Source organism: Salvelinus sp. IW2-2015, linkage group LG15, assembly GCF_002910315.2.
Source record: "Salvelinus sp. IW2-2015 linkage group LG15, ASM291031v2, whole genome shotgun sequence".
Lineage (NCBI taxonomy): Eukaryota > Metazoa > Chordata > Actinopteri > Salmoniformes > Salmonidae > Salvelinus > Salvelinus sp. IW2-2015.
This window is the reverse complement of record NC_036855.1, coordinates 14425654-14445116: the sequence shown is the minus strand read 5'-3', so window position 1 is coordinate 14445116 and position 19463 is coordinate 14425654. Positions and strand designations below refer to the sequence as shown.

The 19463-nt window shown below is 40.2% G+C and overlaps 2 protein-coding genes across 2 annotated transcripts; both read left to right on the top strand.

Annotated features, from left to right (window-relative positions):
• Positions 1–59: 59 nt before the first annotated feature.
• On the top strand, positions 60–9288 carry LOC111974879 (P2Y purinoceptor 2-like). Its single transcript, XM_024002943.2, has 2 exons — positions 60–4091; positions 4640–9288. Exon 2 carries the CDS (start codon positions 4685–4687, stop codon positions 5732–5734), a length of 1050 nt encoding a protein of 349 aa, XP_023858711.1. The 5' UTR covers positions 60–4091; positions 4640–4684; the 3' UTR covers positions 5735–9288.
• A 205-nt stretch (positions 9289–9493) lies between these two features.
• On the top strand, positions 9494–18691 carry LOC111974873 (arrestin domain-containing protein 1-like). Its single transcript, XM_024002936.2, has 8 exons — positions 9494–9683; positions 12422–12532; positions 12821–12871; positions 14139–14293; positions 14407–14592; positions 14806–14982; positions 15110–15491; positions 15849–18691. The coding sequence occupies exons 1-8, from the start codon at positions 9557–9559 to the stop codon at positions 15890–15892; spliced, it is 1233 nt and encodes a 410-aa protein (XP_023858704.1). The 5' UTR covers positions 9494–9556; the 3' UTR covers positions 15893–18691.
• The last annotated feature ends 772 nt before the right edge of the window (positions 18692–19463 follow it).

Sequence of the window (19463 nt, the reverse complement as noted above, 5' to 3'; positions counted from 1 at the left end):
AAGCAATATGACTACTACTGGAATTAAATCATCAAACATACAGTACCAGTCAAAAGTTTGTTAACACCTACTCATTCAAGGTTTTTTCTTTGTTTTTACTATTTTCTACATTGTAGAATAATAGGAAAGACATCAAAACTATGAAATGACACGTATGGATTCATGTAGTAACCAAAAAAAGTGTTAAAAAAATCTAAATATATTTTATATTTGAGATTCTTCAAAATAGCCACCCTTTGCCTTGACGGCGTTGTGCTCTCTTGGCATTCTCTCAACCAGCTTCACCTGGCATGCTTTTCCAACAGTCTGGAAGGAGTTCCCACATATGCTGAGCACTTGTTGGCTGATTTTCCTTCACTCTGCGGTCCAACTCTTCCCAAACCATCTCAATTGGGTTGAGGTCGGGTGATTGTGGAGGCCAGGTTATCTGATGCAACACTCCATCACTCTCCTTCTTGGTCAAATAGCCCTAACACAGCCTGGAGGTGTGTTGGGTCATTGTTCTGTTAAAAACCAAATGATAGTCCCACTAAGCGCAAACCAGATGGGATGGCGTATCGCTGCAGAATGATGTGGTAGCCATACTGGTTAAGTGTGCCTTGTATTCTAAATAAATCATGATAGTGTCACCAGCAAAGCACCATCACACCTCCTCTTCCATGCTTCACATTGGGAACCACACATGCAGAGATCATCCGTTCACCTACTCTGCGTCTCACAAGACACGGTGTGTGGAACTAAAAATCTCAAATTTGGAATCATCAGAGCAAAGGACAGATTTCAACCGCTTTACTGTCCATTGCTCGTGTTTCTTGGCCCAAGCAAGTCTCTTCTTATTGGTGTCATTCAGTAGTGGTTTCTTTGCAGCAATTAGACCATGAAGACCTAATTCACGCAGTCTCCTCTGAACAGTTGATGATGAGATATGTCTGTTACTTGAACTCTTTGAAACATTTATTTGGGCTGCAATTTCTGAGGCTGGTAACTCTAATGAACTTATCCTCTGCAGCAGAGGTAACTCTGGGTCTTCCTTTCCTGTGGCAGTCGACATGAGAGCCAGTTTCATCATAGTGCTTGATGGTTTTTGCGACTGCACTTTCCGGATTGACTGACCTTCATGTCTTAAAGTAATGATGGACTGTCGTTTCTCTTTACTTATTAGAGCTGTTATCGCCATAATATGGACTTGGTATTTCACCAAATAGGGCTATCTTCTGTATACCACCCCTACCTTGTCACAACACAACTGATTAGCTCAAACGCATTAAGAAGTAAAGAAATTCCACAAATTAACTTTTAACAAGGTACATCTGTTAATTGAAATGCATTCCAGGTGACCGACTACCTTATGGAGCTAGTTGAGAGAATTCCAAGTGTGTGCAAAGCTGTCAAGGCAAAAGGTGGCTACTTTGAAGAATCTAAAATATATTTTGAATTAACATTTTTTTTGGTTACTACATGATTCCATAGTTTTGATGTCTTCACTATTATTCTACAATGTAGAAAATTGTAAAAATAAAGAAAATACCTTGAATGAGTACGTGTCCAAACTATATATATACAGTGGGGAGAACAAGTATTTGATACACTGCCGATTTTGCAGGTTTTTCTACTTACAAAGCATGTAGAGGTCTGTAATTGTTATCATAGGTACACTTCAACTGTGAGAGATCTAACAAAAATCCTGAAAATCACATTGTATGATTTTTAAGTAATTAATTAGCATTTTATTGCATGACATAAGTATTTGATACATCAGAAAAGCAGAACTTAATATTTGGTACAGAAACCTGTAGCAAAACATCCCCACAGCATGATGCTGCCATCACCGTGCTTCACCGTAGGGTTGGTGCCAGGTTTCCTCCAGACGTGACGCTTGCCATTCAGGCCAAAGAGTTCAATCTTCGTTTCATCAGACCAGAGAATCTTGTTTATGGTCAGAGTTCTTAGGTGCCTTTCGGAAAACTCCAAGTGGGCTGTCATGTGCCTTTTTTTATTGAGGAGTGGCTTCTGTCTGGACACTCTACCACGAAGGCCTGATTGGTGGAGTGCTGCAGAGATGGTTGTCCTTCTGGAAGGTTCTCCCATCGCCACAGAGGAGCTCTGTCAGAGTGACCATCAGGTTCTTGGTCACCTCCCAGGCCCTTCTCCCACGATTGCTCAGTTTGGCTGGGCGGCCAGCTCTAGGAAGACTCTTGGTGGTTCCAAGCTTCTTCCATTGCAGAATGATGGAGGCCACTGTGTTCTTTGGGACCTTCAATGCTGCAGAAATGTTTTGGTACCCTTCCCCAGATCTGTGCCTCGACACGGACAATTCCTTCGACCTCATGGCTTGGTTTTTAGCTCTGACATGCACTGGCAAATGTGGGACCTTATATAGACAGGTGTGTGCCTTTCCAAATTCTGTTTAACATTTTTTTTTATTATATACATTTGCAGAAATGTCTAAACCTGTTTTCACATTGTCATTATGGGGTGTTGTGTGTAGATATGCTGAAGATTTGAAATCAAATTTAATCCATTTTAGAATACGGCTGTAACGTAAAAAATGTGGGAAAAGTCAATTGGTCTGAATACTTTACGTAGGCACTGTATGCATGTATGTATATGACTGTGGTGGGTAGGGTACATGATAGCCTAAATTTGTACATTATAGGTCATCTTTTATTGTCTCGTCATCAAAATTCAGAAGGAACTTGCACATCTGAGCTATCTTTGTTGCAAGTGCATGGTAACAACTGAATAACATGAAAAAATAAGAAACCCGTCGAAGGAAGTGAAAAAGGTTCAAGTTTAGCTCAGTGAACATGAGGTTATAATGAAGGAGATTCTTGGGCCGGACTTCACAGCCATACATGACACAATCAACCAATCCATTGGGTAATACAGAGACTTCCTACAAGCAACAAAGATCAAGAAATATCGAGACACAGAGGACTACCAGCTCAACCAGGTTTATGCATGGGAAGGCCCAAGGACGGCAGCACCGAGAGGCCGACATAGGCAAGCACCACTGACCGGGGGGGGGGGGGTGACAGAGACTCGGACACAGACTCGGTTTCCACTGAGAGCAAATTCCCTACAGACAGCGACTCCAGCTACCATCGCACACAAACAGTTTTTTATTGTTGCCCGAAAGCAGTACAAGAAGGCTCCAAAAATAATCTATGCAGGAGAGGCAAGCGGTCAGAGGGGACCAGGAACACAGGCCGTGGACACGGAGCTACAGCATGATCGAGTAACCTCTCCAAAGAAAAGCTCACTCACAAGTCTCAGTCTTATCTAAGGGCCTCTTTTGTACCTACATGTACAGACAAACCATTTGTTACGAAAGTATATGTGTTTAAATTCTTTCGGCAAGATTAAACTTAAACGTGTTTTCCCAAAATACTGTTTCTGGCCTACAAACCTAACAAAGAACTTTTACTCATTTTAAACCCCAAAGCAAATTCTGTCCGATGGTTAACAACTCCTCAATTAATATCTGTTGTAGGTTAGTTTAACAAGAAGCCATGTCTGTCTGTATATACAAGAAAAAGAAACCATATTCAGAAGTACCTCACCAGGATAGAAGAACTACTGAAAGACTCGTCTGCAGGTTTGATAACCAAAGACAAGGGGGGTGCTATGGTCATTTTAGACTATGAAAAATACAAAGAACAGATTCAGAGACAACTTTACTAATGAGCTTTTATATAGAAAACGGAGTGTTGGCCCTACTCAATTACCTCGACTAACTGGTTCCCCTGCACATTGACTCTGTACTGGTACCCCCTTGTATATAGTCTCACTATTGTTATTTTACTGCTGCTCTTTTAATTACGTGTTACTTTTATTTCTTATTCTTATTCATATTTTTTTTAACTGCATTGTTGGTTAGGGGCTTGTAAGTAAACATTTCACTGTAAGGTTTTATTCGGTGCATGTGACTCATACAATTTGATTTGATGTGGTTTTGAGAAAGACCAATTCTACTTCTGTCTGCTTTACATAGCATGGTTGTGGGAAACCACATCTTGTAGTTGGGGGAAGTTGTAACACGTTTGTCATTCAGGTCTTGTACCACTGATGGACTACAAGTGCAAGCTTAAGTAAGTAGCCTACTCGAAAGTAGATTTTATGACTTTTCATCGTGATCACAAGTTCCATTGTGTAGAGATATTGTAACCTTAATTTCACAATTGTTTTCAGTTATGTATGCTTGAATTAGCTTTAGCTTTACATTTTTATATTTTAGTCATTTAGTAGACACATTTATCCGGAGCGACTTACAGTAGTGAATACATACATTTTAATGCTTTAGTGCCTACCTCCGGTAGGACATTAATTGAATGTTCACTTTCAAATATAATATTTATACTTTAAATTAGGGAGTTCTATTTTTTGCTATGATGAAAAGCTATTTTGTGACAAAGTCGATGTCCTTGTGGTAGGTGACTCGTGGTGAGATCATTTCTCACCTCAGCTCCAAGTTTTACATCCTGTTCAGTGGCTTTTCAGTTGTTCATTCTGACTACACTAAACAACAATTTACAAGAATTGAGAAGGATGTAGCACACAATGTGTTCATTATTTTGAACTAAATATGTACATTTTCTTTGGTCTGACTAACAATCTGTTCCATTTAAACATTTTCAAGGTGAATATTTATGTCCTGCACCCCCCCCCTACATCCCATCCCAAGATGAACAGCACAATGCTGCCTCTGGACAACATTACAGCCAACAGCAGTCTTTGTACAGTGGAACCCCAGCATATCTCCATCACTGTTTTCCTCCTCCTGGTCTTCCTGGTTGGTTTCTTCCTCAACACTTTCAGTCTGTGGGTCTTCTGCTGCCGTATACCACAGTGGAGCTCTGGTGCCGTCTTGCAGTTTCATTTGGCTGTCAGTGATGCTATCATCACACCAGTTGCACCATTTATGGCAACATACTTTGTCATGGGTAGCCACTGGCCCTTTGGAGCTTTTCTGTGCAAGTTGAAGATTGCCCTGCTGATCATTCACTTTTATGGCAGTATCCTGTTCCTCACACTCATCAGCATTCATCGATATGTGGCAGTGGTCCAGTTTAAACAAGGCTCCTGCATGAAACGAAAGGCGTTTGTTCAGAAGCTGTGTGCTGGAGTCTGGCTGGTTTTGCTGGCTAAGGGGATTGCCTGTTTCTACTTCTTTAACACAAGCCAAGTGGGAAACCGCACACAATGTCTCAGCATTCATCAGCGAGATTACATTGAGACTTACTTTGCCATCAACTTCGTTTTGCTCACCCTTGGGTTCCTAATGCCTTTCTCAGTGGCAGTGACGTGCTATGTTCAGATAGCAAGATCAGTGTCTCGTATCAATATCAACACGTTTAAGGGCCGTGGTATTAAGGCCAAGTCCCGTAAAATGGTGGCCATGTGTCTGGTGATATTTGGACTGTGCTTCATGCCTTTGAACGTGATACGCACTGTGGCTGTCGTGTTAAAGAAGTACTTTCCAGAACAATGCATCCTTCTGCAGGTGGAGACCTCATACTATTTTTCCTGGATTTTGGCTGGAGCAAACTGCTGTCTGGACCCATTGCTTTACAGTTTTGGATCACACAATTTTGTCAAGGCTATTCATAGGTCTCTCAGAAAATTTGATGTCAAGTTCAAAGAAGACCCTGCCACAAATGACCAAATCAGCTACAATGCTGCTATTGATTCTCCCTCCATTGTATTAGAACACATGTCCACACCCAGCATTTGAACACATCTTAAATAAGGATCCTCATAGTAGTCTCATCACATTTGCTCAGTGTCTTCATCATCCTGAGAAAGTATCGTTTTATTATCTATGACATAAATAGTATTCATAGAATTGACATGGGACATGTGAAGAAAAAATGTATGTACCAGAGAGTGATCATAAATGTATTCTTTATTGATGTGTAATAAAGATTAGATACTGTAATTGTAAAGCAAAACCTATAAACATGCTCTGTTTTAAACTAATCAAAGTGTATATCATATGCATGTTAAAAGGAATACCTTTTCCACTGCATTCATTTGAAAAATATATATATTTTACTCGGTTATAAGCAAAACAAATAAGTAATGGGGGTGGGGTTGGATGTTCTGTGGCTTAACGATTGCATAGCTGATAAAAAAAAAAAAAATGCTTCTCCTCTTTCTGTTTAATTGTGTTATTACCGCCTCAAGCAGGAAGTCTCTAGAGGTGTTAACAAAGTCCCGTTCTGAACAGCACGTGTGAACGAGGTAATGCTTTAAGTCTTTGTAAATTCTCTCTTCTTTTGGGCTTATAATAACAGGTTGTCTTTGGCATGATTATAAGGAGGGTAGAGAGCGAGATAATTACTTACTGTCAACAACATACAGTTAAAAATTAACAGTCTAGATATTAAAATCATTATAGTTTAAATCCAGCAGTGCTGGAAAAAGTACCCAATTGTCATACTTGAGTAAAAGTAAAGATACCTTAATAGAAAAGGACTCAAGTAAAATTGACAGTAACCCAGTAAAATACTACTTGAGTAAAAGTCTACAAGTATTTGGATTTAAACATACTTAAGTATCAAAGTAAATGTAATTGCTCAAATATATTCAAGTATCAAAAGTAAAAGTATAAATCATTTAAAATTCCTTATATTAAGCAAACCAGACGGCACAATCAAATCAATTTACGGATAGCCAAGGGCACATTTCAACACTCAGACATAATTTCCAAAGAAGAATTTGTTTAGTGAGTCCTCTAGATAAAAATCAGTAGGGATGACCAGGGATGTTCTCTAGATGAGTGTGTGAATTGGACCATTTTCCTGTCGTGCTAAGAATTCAACATGTAATGAGTACTTTTGGGTGTCAGGGAATGGAGGGTATGGAGTAAAAATACATAATTTTCTTTAGAAATGTAGTGAAATAAAAGTCAAAGTAATCAAACATATAAATAGTAAAGGAAAGTACAGATATCCCCAAAAACTATTATACTTTACACCACTGAAGTCCAGATGTACTTGTTAAAAAATAATACAAATATTTGTATTTTGGGGATTTGTGAACTGGATAATCTTAGACGATTTTACCATTGTTATATAACAATTGTTGAAAAGCAGAGGTGAACTGTAGGGCAAGAGAATGTGGCAACATTCAACAATAATTGGGGAATCATCCAAAGTGATACGCTACTACGCCAAGTCTTTCCTGAGCCAACAGACATAAACTTTAAGACATGTCCTACCCTAAATGACAAATTAGTCCACAGTTATCTTCCGGGTGACTCAAAAAACTTGGCTTGACCACAAACCCAAGGGCTCTTTTAAATGTAACCATTGCAACCATTGCAGAAATATTGCACAGAAGAAGTATTTTGTTGACACAGCTTCCAAAATGGAGTATTACGTCAAGCATTTCATTAACTGCAAAACCACTCATGGCATGTATAGATTGGAATGTCCACAGTGCAAGGTGTTCTACATTGGACGGACAAAGAGACGCCTTCAAGACCGCTTAGCGGAACACAAGTACGCCATACGGGTAGGCAATGAAGACCCCATGGCAAGGCACAACAAGTCCCTACACCATGGCAACCCTGCCTCCCTACAAGCTATGGGTATTGATCATATTCCAGCCTCTATTAGAAAAAGGGACCGTCTTAAACAATTAAACCAAAGGGAAAGTTTTTGGATTTACAAACTACAGGCCACTAAATACCCTGGTTTAAATGAAGATATGGATTTCTCACCCTTCCTATAGGGTTGTGATTGGTCCATTTGCTGTCATCTAGTGGACATTTTGCTCTATTGCCCTCAGCTATGTTTAGACTGTTGTTCATGTTTTGCTGTGTTCTAGTGTACTATGGAATATATTGCTTTCTTATTCTAGACACTTCTCCCAGTCATATTTAAGGTTAGAACTACCTTTTAGTGTTCTGATACTTCTAGCTTGGAGTTGTATTTTTATGATAACATAGCTTCAGTATTTCACTTTTTAATGTGTATAGTATTGCTTACTAGGTGTGTACAATCAATTTAGTAACCACTCCCACTTCTAATTAGGGATATTTGGAAAAGCTGTTCAAAAGAGGACATTGTATTATTTTTGTGTACTCCCTGACGATGGCCATGCAGCCGAAACACGTCTGATTTTTTAAAACTTTGTTTCTATTGAACATGCCATACCAATAAAGGCATTTTAATTAATTATATGAAGAGTGCCTTGGTCCTCCTTTCTTTTTGATGACCAATTCACCCCTTTTACCAAAGAGCACCTTCTGTCTACCAAATTTACTATTGTGTACCTTAGCAGCGCTTCCCTTCCTCCTCTTTCTACATGTAATGAGTACTTTTGGGTGTCAGGGAATGGAGGGTATGGAGTAAAAATACATAATTTTCTTTAGAAATGTAGTGAAATAAAAGTCAAAGTAAGCAAACATATAAATAGTAAAGGAAAGTACAGATACCCCAAAAAACTATTATACTTTACACCACTGAAGTCCAGATGTACTTGTTAAAAAATAATACAAATATTAGTATTTGGGGGATTTGTGAACTGGATAATCTTAGACGATTTTACCATTGTTATACAACAATTGTTGAAAAGCAGAGGTGAATTGTAGGGCAAGAGAATGTGGCAACACAGGAAAGGTCAAATGTGATATCATCCGTTGACATCACTCTACGAAGTGTTGCAAAATACATTCTGCCATTTTTTTGAATACATGGAAATGAGAAACATTTCCATATGATAATTCCCATCCCACTCTTCATATATTTTCCTTCTAAGGTGTTTTAAGCATTAGTCTATTTCATTAGTCTATTTCCACTCTACATCAATTACTTCTCAAGATGACAGCACAGTGTCAACCTCCATGACCCTCCAGTCCCTGACCACCATCCCAACTGACATAACCATCCAACAGCAGTCAGACTTTCATGGTGTGAGTCAGTCATAGACTGTAAGTTTATCAATATCATTGAATGTATCTCATTCTATATACATCATGCAGCTTTCTCTCACTTCCATATTCATATCTCATTGATAATTCTAATTATAAGTCTGCATGCGTGTCATATTGGGTCAACTTTTAACTGTTAAACAAATAGTTTTTTGGGTTGTTTTTTCCCCCCATTGTGTATGAATTATATTTTGTAATATAATTATTGTTTCTGTGATCTTTTGCTTTCATTTAAAAAATCCCTTGCAAATGTACATAGAGTTGTCATCTCACAAACTCACTAAAGGGGAAAGTGTTGACTATCCATACAGTAGGCATATCAGACACCCTAACTTGTATTTTAGAGGCATGTCTGTCCTGTAAAATATTTTACTGAGTCAGTTTGATGTATGGAAATAAAATTGAAAAAAACAGCTATGATATTTTGTTTACCGGACGACAGACCCACATGCATTACATTTCAGTAAGTATTTAACTGTGACGTGAGAAAATGTAACTTAAATAAGAGACTGAGTTTCATGTTAGTGACGTCACGTTGAGAGGGCTGAACCGAAAGGGAAGAAAACGCCACAACAGAGCACAGGTGATAGACCGACCCGTCGGTGGCAGCCTTTCGTGATGGGAAACATGGGGAAACTGCAAGAATTTGACATCACTTTTAAGGACAATAAAGTTGTTTATAGTCCTGGAGATGCCGTTTCAGGCACGCTGAAAATTACAACCGCCCAAGCGTTACTATTTAAAGGTAATGTTCTTTCAGCTGTCGTGAAACCTTCGTTGTCTCCTCGGACTGACAAGAAAGTCGTCTTCCACTGAAACGAACTCAATGGTGTGATTTGTGAAGCGTTTTTTATTTACAGTAAATACTTAGGATGTTGAATTAAATACTGTGCTGTCACTCGAACAGACACTGTTTCTATAGATGCGTTGGGGGGTGGGCAAGGTGATCAATCTCATTTAAAGGTGCTGTCAGAAAGGACAAATTTGACCGTTCTTTTTTAATATTCACCATATCTTAAGGTAAAACAACAAAACGAACAAAAAACAAGATTTGTTTGCCCATGAACATTTTAACCCAATGATGAAATGGCAATATGTCTTATGTCAAGGATCTCAAATGGCTGTCCCTGTTTCAAGTATCAAATGGCTGCTGACAGGTGGTGGTCACCCTCATCCCGATCACTTGCTGCTGGAACAAAAACACATTCACTCATCTTTTCAACAACATTGTACTCTGGGTGATCAAACATGTTTTGAGACGGTGCGTGGAGTTAGAAAATGCATTTAGTTGGTTTTTATTTTTATTTTCTCTGAACCGTAGCCAACATGGAAACGAAATTGCCCTCTTGTCACACTGAAGGTGTTTTGTGTCATGGACCTCTGGTTTGTTTACATTGCAGGTCAGGAAAAACAGGTGGGGCAGCTTTCGTCATTACATTCCGATACTGAGCACAGTGTCCCTAGCTGCACTGTTGTTGATAACTGATGTCTTATGAACTTGATAACGTTCCCAAGTTACTACAGTATTGGCTATCTGACCCATGAGTTGTGAGGACTTCAAATTACACTGAACAACAATTTCAGAGATTTTACTCAGAGTTCGTGTAAGGAAATCAGTCAATTGGGCCCTAATCTATGGCTTTCACATGACTGGAGATACAGATATACATCTGTTGGTCACAGATACCTTTTAAAAAAGTAGGGGCGTGGATCAGAAAACAAGTCAGTATCTGGTGTAACTACAATTTGCCTCATGCAGCGTGACACATCTTGCTCGTATAGAGTTGATCAGGCTGTTGATTGTGGAATGTTGTCCCACTCGTCTTCAATGACTGTGTGAAGTTTCTGGATATTGACGGGAACTGGAACACACTAATGTACATGTTGTTAGGCTGGTTGAGTTGCGGTTGTTAGGCTGATTGGACTTACTGCCAAATTCTTTAAATGACGAAGGCGGCTTATGGTAGAGAAATTAACGTTCAATTCTCTGGCAACAGCTCTGGTGGACATTCCTGCAGTTAGCATGCCAATTGCACACTCCCTTAACTTGCGACATCTGTGGCATTATGTGTGTAACAAAACTGCACATTTTAGAGTGGGCTTTTGTAGTCCCCAGCACAAAGTGCACCTGTGTAATGATCATGCTGTTTAAACAGCCTCTTGATATGCCACACCTGTCAGGTGGATGGATTATCCTGGCAAAGCAGAAATCCTCAATTGGGATCTAAACAAATTTGTGCACAACATTTGAGAGCAATAAGCTTTCTGTGCGTATGGATAATTTCGGGGATCTTTCATTTAAAAAACATGGGACCAACACTTTACAAGTTGCGTTTTATATTTTTGTTCAGTGTAGATTTTCACAAGAGCTGGTACTCCCTACAGAGCAGATTGTTAGTCTGTAATAGCGGACCCACTCATGTTCTTAAAGTCATAATGGGAAGTTACAATTAAACTTCTTGTGTGATGTAAGCAGAGAATTTAACTGAATATCAATCAGAGTACTGCACTTCATATTTCTACAGGTTTTTTTTATAGATTCGTTTTTTCTTGGCCATCCTCCTCCAGGATTGTCTGTCTTACTTGGCTCAAACCAGAATTATGATTGATTGAGCTATTAATTAATTCGGGTCATGACCATGCACACTGCTGGCCAAGAGCTGTTGCCAATCCCCGCTGGGACTACCATTTAGTCCCCTTTAATTTCTGTGCTCATGGGCTTGTGACTTCAGTGTGTTTGGAGAGTTTTGCAGCCAGGCATGTGACTCACTGAGGAAAGCAAACTGATCAAGTGTGCTGCATTACATCACACCAGGAAAACTACAAGTAACTGCCAAAATAAAGGAAACACTTGAGTAAATGAGGGATACAAAGTATATTGAAAGCATGTGCTTCCGCAGGTGGTGTTCCTGAGTAAATTTAGCGATTAACATCTCATGCTTAGGGTCATGTATAAAAATGTCCAGTTGCCCATTTATTTTGGCTACCATTTTCTTTATTTTTTATTTTTTTTTACCTTTATTTAACCATGGCTAGAAGAAGAGAGTGCTTTTTAAAGAGGGTTCTCAAAGGGGGTTTTAAAGGATGTGTGTGTGTCTGTCACCAGATATGCCAAGGCTCATTGAAGCTGTTCTGGCGGCCTAATGCCCTATTAAGACACTTTCATTTGGTGTCTCCTTTATTTTGGCAGTTACATGTATGTTTGTCTTTCTTTTACTGGTCTTTGTGTTTGGATTTCTCAGAATTAGAGTTTGCTTTTTAGTTCTGTTATATATATCTGTGTGACGTGTTAAAGTAGTTGTCCACAATAGGTGCTTTGTTTGCAAAAAAAGAACATGTCAATCAGAATGTAAACTATCCTAAAAGGTCTTTCAAGAATACATTGCCATGCTCTGCTTCTGTTTGTATCTCCATTTTGTTATGAAGTCTGAGGACCTCAACTTCTCTTATGTTACTGTGTTTTACTATGTATTATCCCTGCAGATATCAAGGTGAATTGCCGAGGCTTCTGTGGTGTCACCGGCAAGATGGACGACACAGCCTGGACAGTGGAAGAGCAGTACTTCAGCAGCACGCTCTCTGTGGCAGATAAAGGTGCTGTCAACGGGGTCTTTACCTGTTTCTCTCTCACCTTTTGGAGCTTCAAACATTCAATTAATGAAACATACATCTTCCAGAAAATCATTGTTTTGTAATGGATATTTCCTTCATCACCTATGTATGTCAGAAGGAAAAGGTAAACAAACATTTAATCCATGTTCTGAAGTTCCCCTTCTACCCTGAAAGTAAAATGTGATTCCTAGAAGATGAACAATTGTTAATGGACAGAATGTTTTCCAGCCAGCTGATCTGATGTTTATCCTTTTTTTCCCTGTGTCCCAGGAACCCTGAAAGAGGGAGATCACAGTTTTCCATTCAAGTTTCTCATTCCAGGTAAGGCCACTGAGTGCTTTGTAGACCTGTTGCACCACATTCCTTTAAACATATGGGTTTTCCTCATTTTATAATCAGACATGTCATTTTATAATCAGACATGTAAGTTTACTGTAGTTCTGACATGGCTCATTCACTATAAGCAGAAGTAATGTGAGCAATAAATTACAGTACCGCTTCCTGTGGCTCTACATCAATGGTTATGAGGATTACCATAGAGACCGTTGTCATGTGTCTTCAATGGAAATGGTGCTACAAATGAGCACACAGGAGAGTAATTGTAAGGTAATTTACTCGTGCCCATGAACTGTTTGTAAGAGTTATTGAGGTATACTTTATCAAGGGGTTATAAGTCATTTAAAAATGATTCCTGATTAGCTTATAGTAAAACTCTGTAATAAACTTTTATGACAATTATTTGTTTGTTTTATCCTTGTACCCATTAGCCTCCTCTTCTCCAATTGTTGACTAGTGTGGTATGGGCTGAGAGCATAGATGCCCTGAGGTGTTGCCACCTGTTGTCATACTATCTCATGTATAGCAGTTGCTTTCTCCCCTGTTTTTTTATATGTATTTTTTATTTAACCTTTATTTAACTAGGCAGTTAAGAACAAATTCTTATTTACAATGATGACCTACCGGGGAACAGTGGGTTAACTGCCTTGTTCAGGGGCAGAACGACAGATTGTTACCTTGTCTGGATTTGATCCAGCAACCTTTCGGTTACTGGCCCAACGCTCTAACCACTAGGTCACCTGCCGCCCCTTGTTGTGTTTTGTCTCGTGGTCGTTTATGCTAACAATCTGTCATGGCCTACTTGTCTTTTTGTTTCAAACCTTTGCATGCTAAGGAAATGAGTGTGATAGATCATTCTTAAAACAGTATCACATGTTCTCCCTTATCTATGCTATAGCTCTCAGGGAGGGAGCCCAATGATAACATCATAACCCCTCCGCCCATTACTCATCGATAAGGTCTATCAGACAGACCGACAGACAGACTGCCTTTCCAGAAGGGATTCCCTTTCGCTCTGATAAAGCGGTCTTTCATAACAATGTACATGACACACACCACAGAAACCCACACCAACCTAACAGGTCCTAATCAACTGTCCATTGTGATTTAAAATCTGTCACCTGAAACCTGCACACCTTCAAGACGTACAATTGCAATAGATAGAGGCCATTTGAAAGTCTGTTGCCTGTATTCTTGCCTCCTGTGAAAATACATATGTGATAAATGCCTTTACTCCTTCCCTCCCATATAGCCTCTCTTCCCACATCCTTTGAAGGGAACTATGGGAAAATTATGTACAGAGTGAGGGCTTTCATCGACACTTCTCGCTTCTCTAAGGACTATAAGACTGAGAAGCCTTTCTACCTGCTGAGTCTCCTCGACCTCAACGAAGTGCCTGACATCCATGTGAGTTTTTCCCTAGCAGATTTGATACATTTTCACTTAATCAGAAATATCCATATCAGAAACAGGACATTGGGGAATCTGGTCTTAACCTAATATTTCCCACCTGTTTCCAGGGACCTAGTTCATCTTCCGTTACTAAGACGTTCACCTACCTGCTGGGGGTGAAGACAGGAACGGTGGTGCTGAAGGCCCAGAGTGACATGAAGGGCTACACCCCTGGTCAGGTCATCAAACTGACCACAGAGATTGACAACCGGTCTGGGAAAACCACGGGGACTGTGGTGGCCCGTCTCATGCAGGTACAGACTACTGAGTCTACAGAGCTTGAAATAAAGCAAGGCTATGGATGTACAACAGAAGAGTGTTGTACAACCAAGTGTGATTTAGTCAACGGTGTCATAAAGCTGCAATGTGGTCATTATTGTCTCAATGTGTAGGTGAGAGATAAAGGCGTTTTTATTTTATCCCTCAATCATTTTCTACCATTATTTCTGTGTGCTTGTCTCCAATAGAAAGTGACTTACCAGACGAAGAAGCCTACCATTGACTTGAGGACTTTAGTGCAGGTGGAGGGTGCTGGCGTGAAGGCTGACAAACAGACTGAGTGGAAGGAGCAGATTATTGTACCTCCTCTGCGCCAGTCATCTATGGTTGACTGTGGCCTAATAAACATGGAATACTTTATTAAAGTAAGCAACTTTTCTCTTTTCACAAGACCCTTCCTCTACCGTTTCCTCTACAGCCAAACCCTTTGGTCCGTAGTTTAGCACGCATGTTTTGATGAAACCTTCTCCCTTTTACTCCCTGGTACATTAGATCTCTCTGAAATCTCCTGTGGTGTCATTTTTGTTGCCCATCCACATTGGAAACATCTCAGTGGACACCACGTCAGCACAGCGCTCCAGACCACCTCCCCAGACCCCTGATCCTCTTTGCTCCTCTGCCAAGCCTACCGAGCTAGAAAACAGCAGCCGCTCTGAGCCAACCTCCCATAACCAAGGACCTCCTACTACTACCCCTGCCCGCCGCCCAGCCCCAAAACCTGCTCCCAGGATCAGAGTCTCTACTTCTTCCCCCAGCGCCCCGCCAGCTGCCTCCCCCAGTGCCCCTCCAGCTGAGATGGACTATCTGGCCAACTCCATGCCCACCCTGTACCCACTACTACCGCCAGAGTACAGCACCTCCACACTCCCACATGGTCCGTCTTACACTCCTATTGAATAACCTGTAGTGACTGGCAGTGCTAATGCTATTTAGTTTTTTTACTTAGTTATCTTATTACACATTTTGATATTAAGTATTTGGGTTAGGTGTTTCTGGTGTTGTATTGTCATCTCACTGTATCAGTTGTGGCTGGCTTAAATCTGGGCTAATATCCAATATGAATGTAAGAGTCTAATTGCCATTCCGTAGACATTTATGCCTTTGCTTCGTAAGTGTTTGCCATGCCCATGACTCATGTCGTTTCTGATGAAAAGTATGTAGTTGGGTGGGTATTGTGTAGTAATGTCTCTTTCTGTCTGATTACTGATATCCGCTGTCCTCTCTGTTACAGAAGCTCCTCCCAGCTATGCCAAGAGCTGTAGCAGCAACACATAAACATCATGAAACAGGAGAGACTGACTGCTGGCAACTGTACACTGAACATGACAATCAACCTCCCTACTAGAGGATCATGATGCCAGGCAGCCCTCCTTAAGTACTTCAGCCTTGGTTAAGCAGCACCTTTTTACTGATTGTTTTCACACAATTTTAGCACTTTCAGGACAGTAATATGTTTTTACATAAACCATTTTTATAGCTGGAGCCAAGTTTTTAAAGTTAAGTCGGTGTCATTTAGAAATAGTTTAGGGGCCTCCCATGTGGTGTAGCAGTCTAAGGCACTGCATCGCAGTGCTTGAGGCGTCACTGCAGACCGGGTTCGATCCCAGGCTGTGCCACAACCGGCTTTACTTGGCTCATCACGCACTAGCAACTCCTTGTGGCGGGCCGGGTGCCTGCAGGCTGACCTCGGTCGTCAGTTGAACAGTGTTTCCTCCGACACATTGGTGCAGCTGGCTTCCGGGTTAAGCGGGCGGGTGTTAAGGAGCATGGTTTGGCGGGTCATGTTTCGGACGACGCAATGACTCGACCATCGCCTCTCCTTAGCCCGTTGGGGAGTTGCAGCGATGAGACAAGATCATAATTGAATTTGGGAGAAAAAGGGGGTAAAACGCAACATTTTTTACAATATATATATTTTTCCTTTAGAATATGATGAAATTGCATGTGTGATGCTTGAAATGTGAAGAACGGTGATTTTAGTTTTGTATGTTTGAAAGTTGACTTGTGGGACTTGTGCTGCTGATATGTTTAGATATTGGATCCAACAAACCTAGCTTAGTGGGTGCTCCCATAATGCTATGGTTTGTTCTCTCTTTCTGACTGAAAACAACAGATTAATCTTATAAGGTGCACACTGTGATCGATGATTTGACTGTGTAAGATTCTTAGTTTGCTGTATAATAGTTATAGTCAGATTGTGTAGGATGTATAGTGTTGTTTAAAATCAAGCTATCTGCGCACAGCGCTGTTGTCCTCATTTGGCTAACAAATCAACTTTTGTATATTATGTAGATCTAGCATTTGCCATGGGATATCCTGTATATGTTTTACACCAGCAAGCAGCTTTTCAACAGCAAGATTGTATTTGAGATTTATTTAAACGTCCCAAACAGTCAAAATCATGAAATTTGGATGAAACCAGATCAAAGTAAGACTACCAAAGTGTGAAAAATAACAGTTGCTTCTACATTTGATAAAGTTTGATCATAACTGGTCCCCTCCCCCATGTCAAACACTTGGATTCAGGAGGTGGGACGTCACAAAGGTCACTAGTCTTGACATCACAAAAGCCTAATTTTAATACAACAAAGGTTATTCTCTTACCTAATTTAAAGGGCTTTGGTTTACATAGCTAGGTTGCTAGTCTACTGGTGCCATAATTTGACTGCAGCGTGACAGCAACTACAATTTGAGGTTTCCCCTATTGATCTAAATCAAAAATACATATACGTTTCCCCTTTCATCTGTGTCTTGTGTTAGCTAGCAACTGGCTAGCTAGGTCTTCAGCCAGCATGTAACAAACGCGTGGGAAGGGTTGCCCAAAACTCAGATGCAGTTGTCATGTCATTACATCAAGATACATGCCAAACGGAACATTCATACAAACGTCTTGACATCATTGATAGTCATGATATATGAACATTGACTGACAGAACATTGTCTGATATATATATATATAATGAGAAGTACCCAGACCTCACCCTGTTAAGTACATTTCTACTAAAATTGCCAAGATGAACTAGCTAGCTAGTGATAAACAATGCTGACAATTCCATTTAGGCTAGCTCGCTAAATTATACAGCAAACATTTTGTCTGACGCTGTTACAATAACAAGTTGGATAAACAAATAATTTGTGAAACCATGTGGCGTATGACAGGATTGGATGTTGCATGCAATTTCAATGTTTGAGTTGCTTTGTGTATCAGCAGATTTGCTTGAGGTAATGTCACTGCAACACTGCTCACAGCATTTATGATGCTCACTGCTTTCATGACTTTTTCAAAGAACCGCCAGTCAAGGTGAGCTCCCCGCCTATTCAGTTTGTCTTTTCAGACTTCCTGTTAGTTTGACATTTTTTTATTTATTTTATTTATCCGTTATTTTACCAGGTAAGTTGACTGAGAACACGTTATCATTTGCAGCAACGACCTGGGGAATAGTTACAGGGGAGAGGAGGGGGATGAATGAGCCAATTGTAAACATGAGAGAAAGTACTTTGCTTTTTTTATCAGGAAAAAATATTGTGGGTGATCTTTTAGTACCTCAAAAGGCTATTTTACATGGGAATCAGAATGACTGTTCGGGACCTTTTGGGACAACCCCGTGTAATGCTGCTGTTTTAAGATGTGAAACTGAAGACCATACTGTAAATCCTACTCTATAGATACCTCTGGTGGCTGATAAATGAATGTCAATGGCGTGCTTTACTCATTATTTTACACTGCTCAATGCATACCAGTGGAGGCTGCTGAGGGGAGGACGTCTCATAATAATGGCTGGAACGGAGCGAATGGAATGGCATCAAGCACATGGAAACCATGTGTTTGATGCATTTGATACCATTCCACCTATTCCGCTCCATCCATTACCATGAGCCCGTCCTCCCCCAATTAAGGTTGCACCAACCTGTGATGCATACACTGTTTTATGTAACGTATTTTTATTTATACTCTTTCAACTGTCTTATAAACAGTTCACCAAGTTCTATATCCAAATAATTGTGTATGCATAGGAAATACAGTGCCTTGACGATCTACAACTCACAACCTAATAAAGTTGTTGCTTTGGACCATTTTTGTTTTGCGTTGTTGATTATGCTGGGATAATTGTACATCTCCATTTTTAGGTCCATTTGTAATTTGTAAACATAAAGGTTCTTACAGCAGCCTATGCAGAGTAACATTTTAAACTCATTGTTACATCCCATTTTCCTGTGCTGTGCTCCTTTCCAATTTCCTATCCTCCACTAAAAAGAAGGGAGTAAGATAATCTCCTGTGCGTTCCAACATAGATGTCTGCTGAGAAGACCATACATCAGCACCTTAGAACAGTGTTGGGCCAAACTGCTAGTATAATGCATTAAACAGATTTATAATGTGACCATGTTTATGAATACAAACCAGTGGAGGCTGCTGAGGGGAGGATGGCTCATAATAATGGACGGAACGGAGAAAATGGAATGGCATCGAACACATGGACACAAACACATGTTTGATGTATTTGATACCATTCCGCTCCAACCATTACCACGAGCCATCCTCCCCAATTAAGGTGCTACCACCCTCCTGTGATACGAACAGCCAATAAAGTAACAGTAAACCAATCAGTTGATTGACTCTAGCCACACAATTAAGGCAATTAGAAGGGGAGGGGGTTTCGGCAGGCAAGAAAATGGCCTTGCCGAAATCCCCCCCCCCCCCCCCCCCYYCTAATTCCCTTAATTTTGTGGCTAGAGTCAAATACTTTCTGTGGCACACAGAGTCAAATACATTCTATTGAACAAACTTTACGTCAGGATAGGCAACCGAAATGAATAATTAATGTATGTGTGCTATATTAAACAT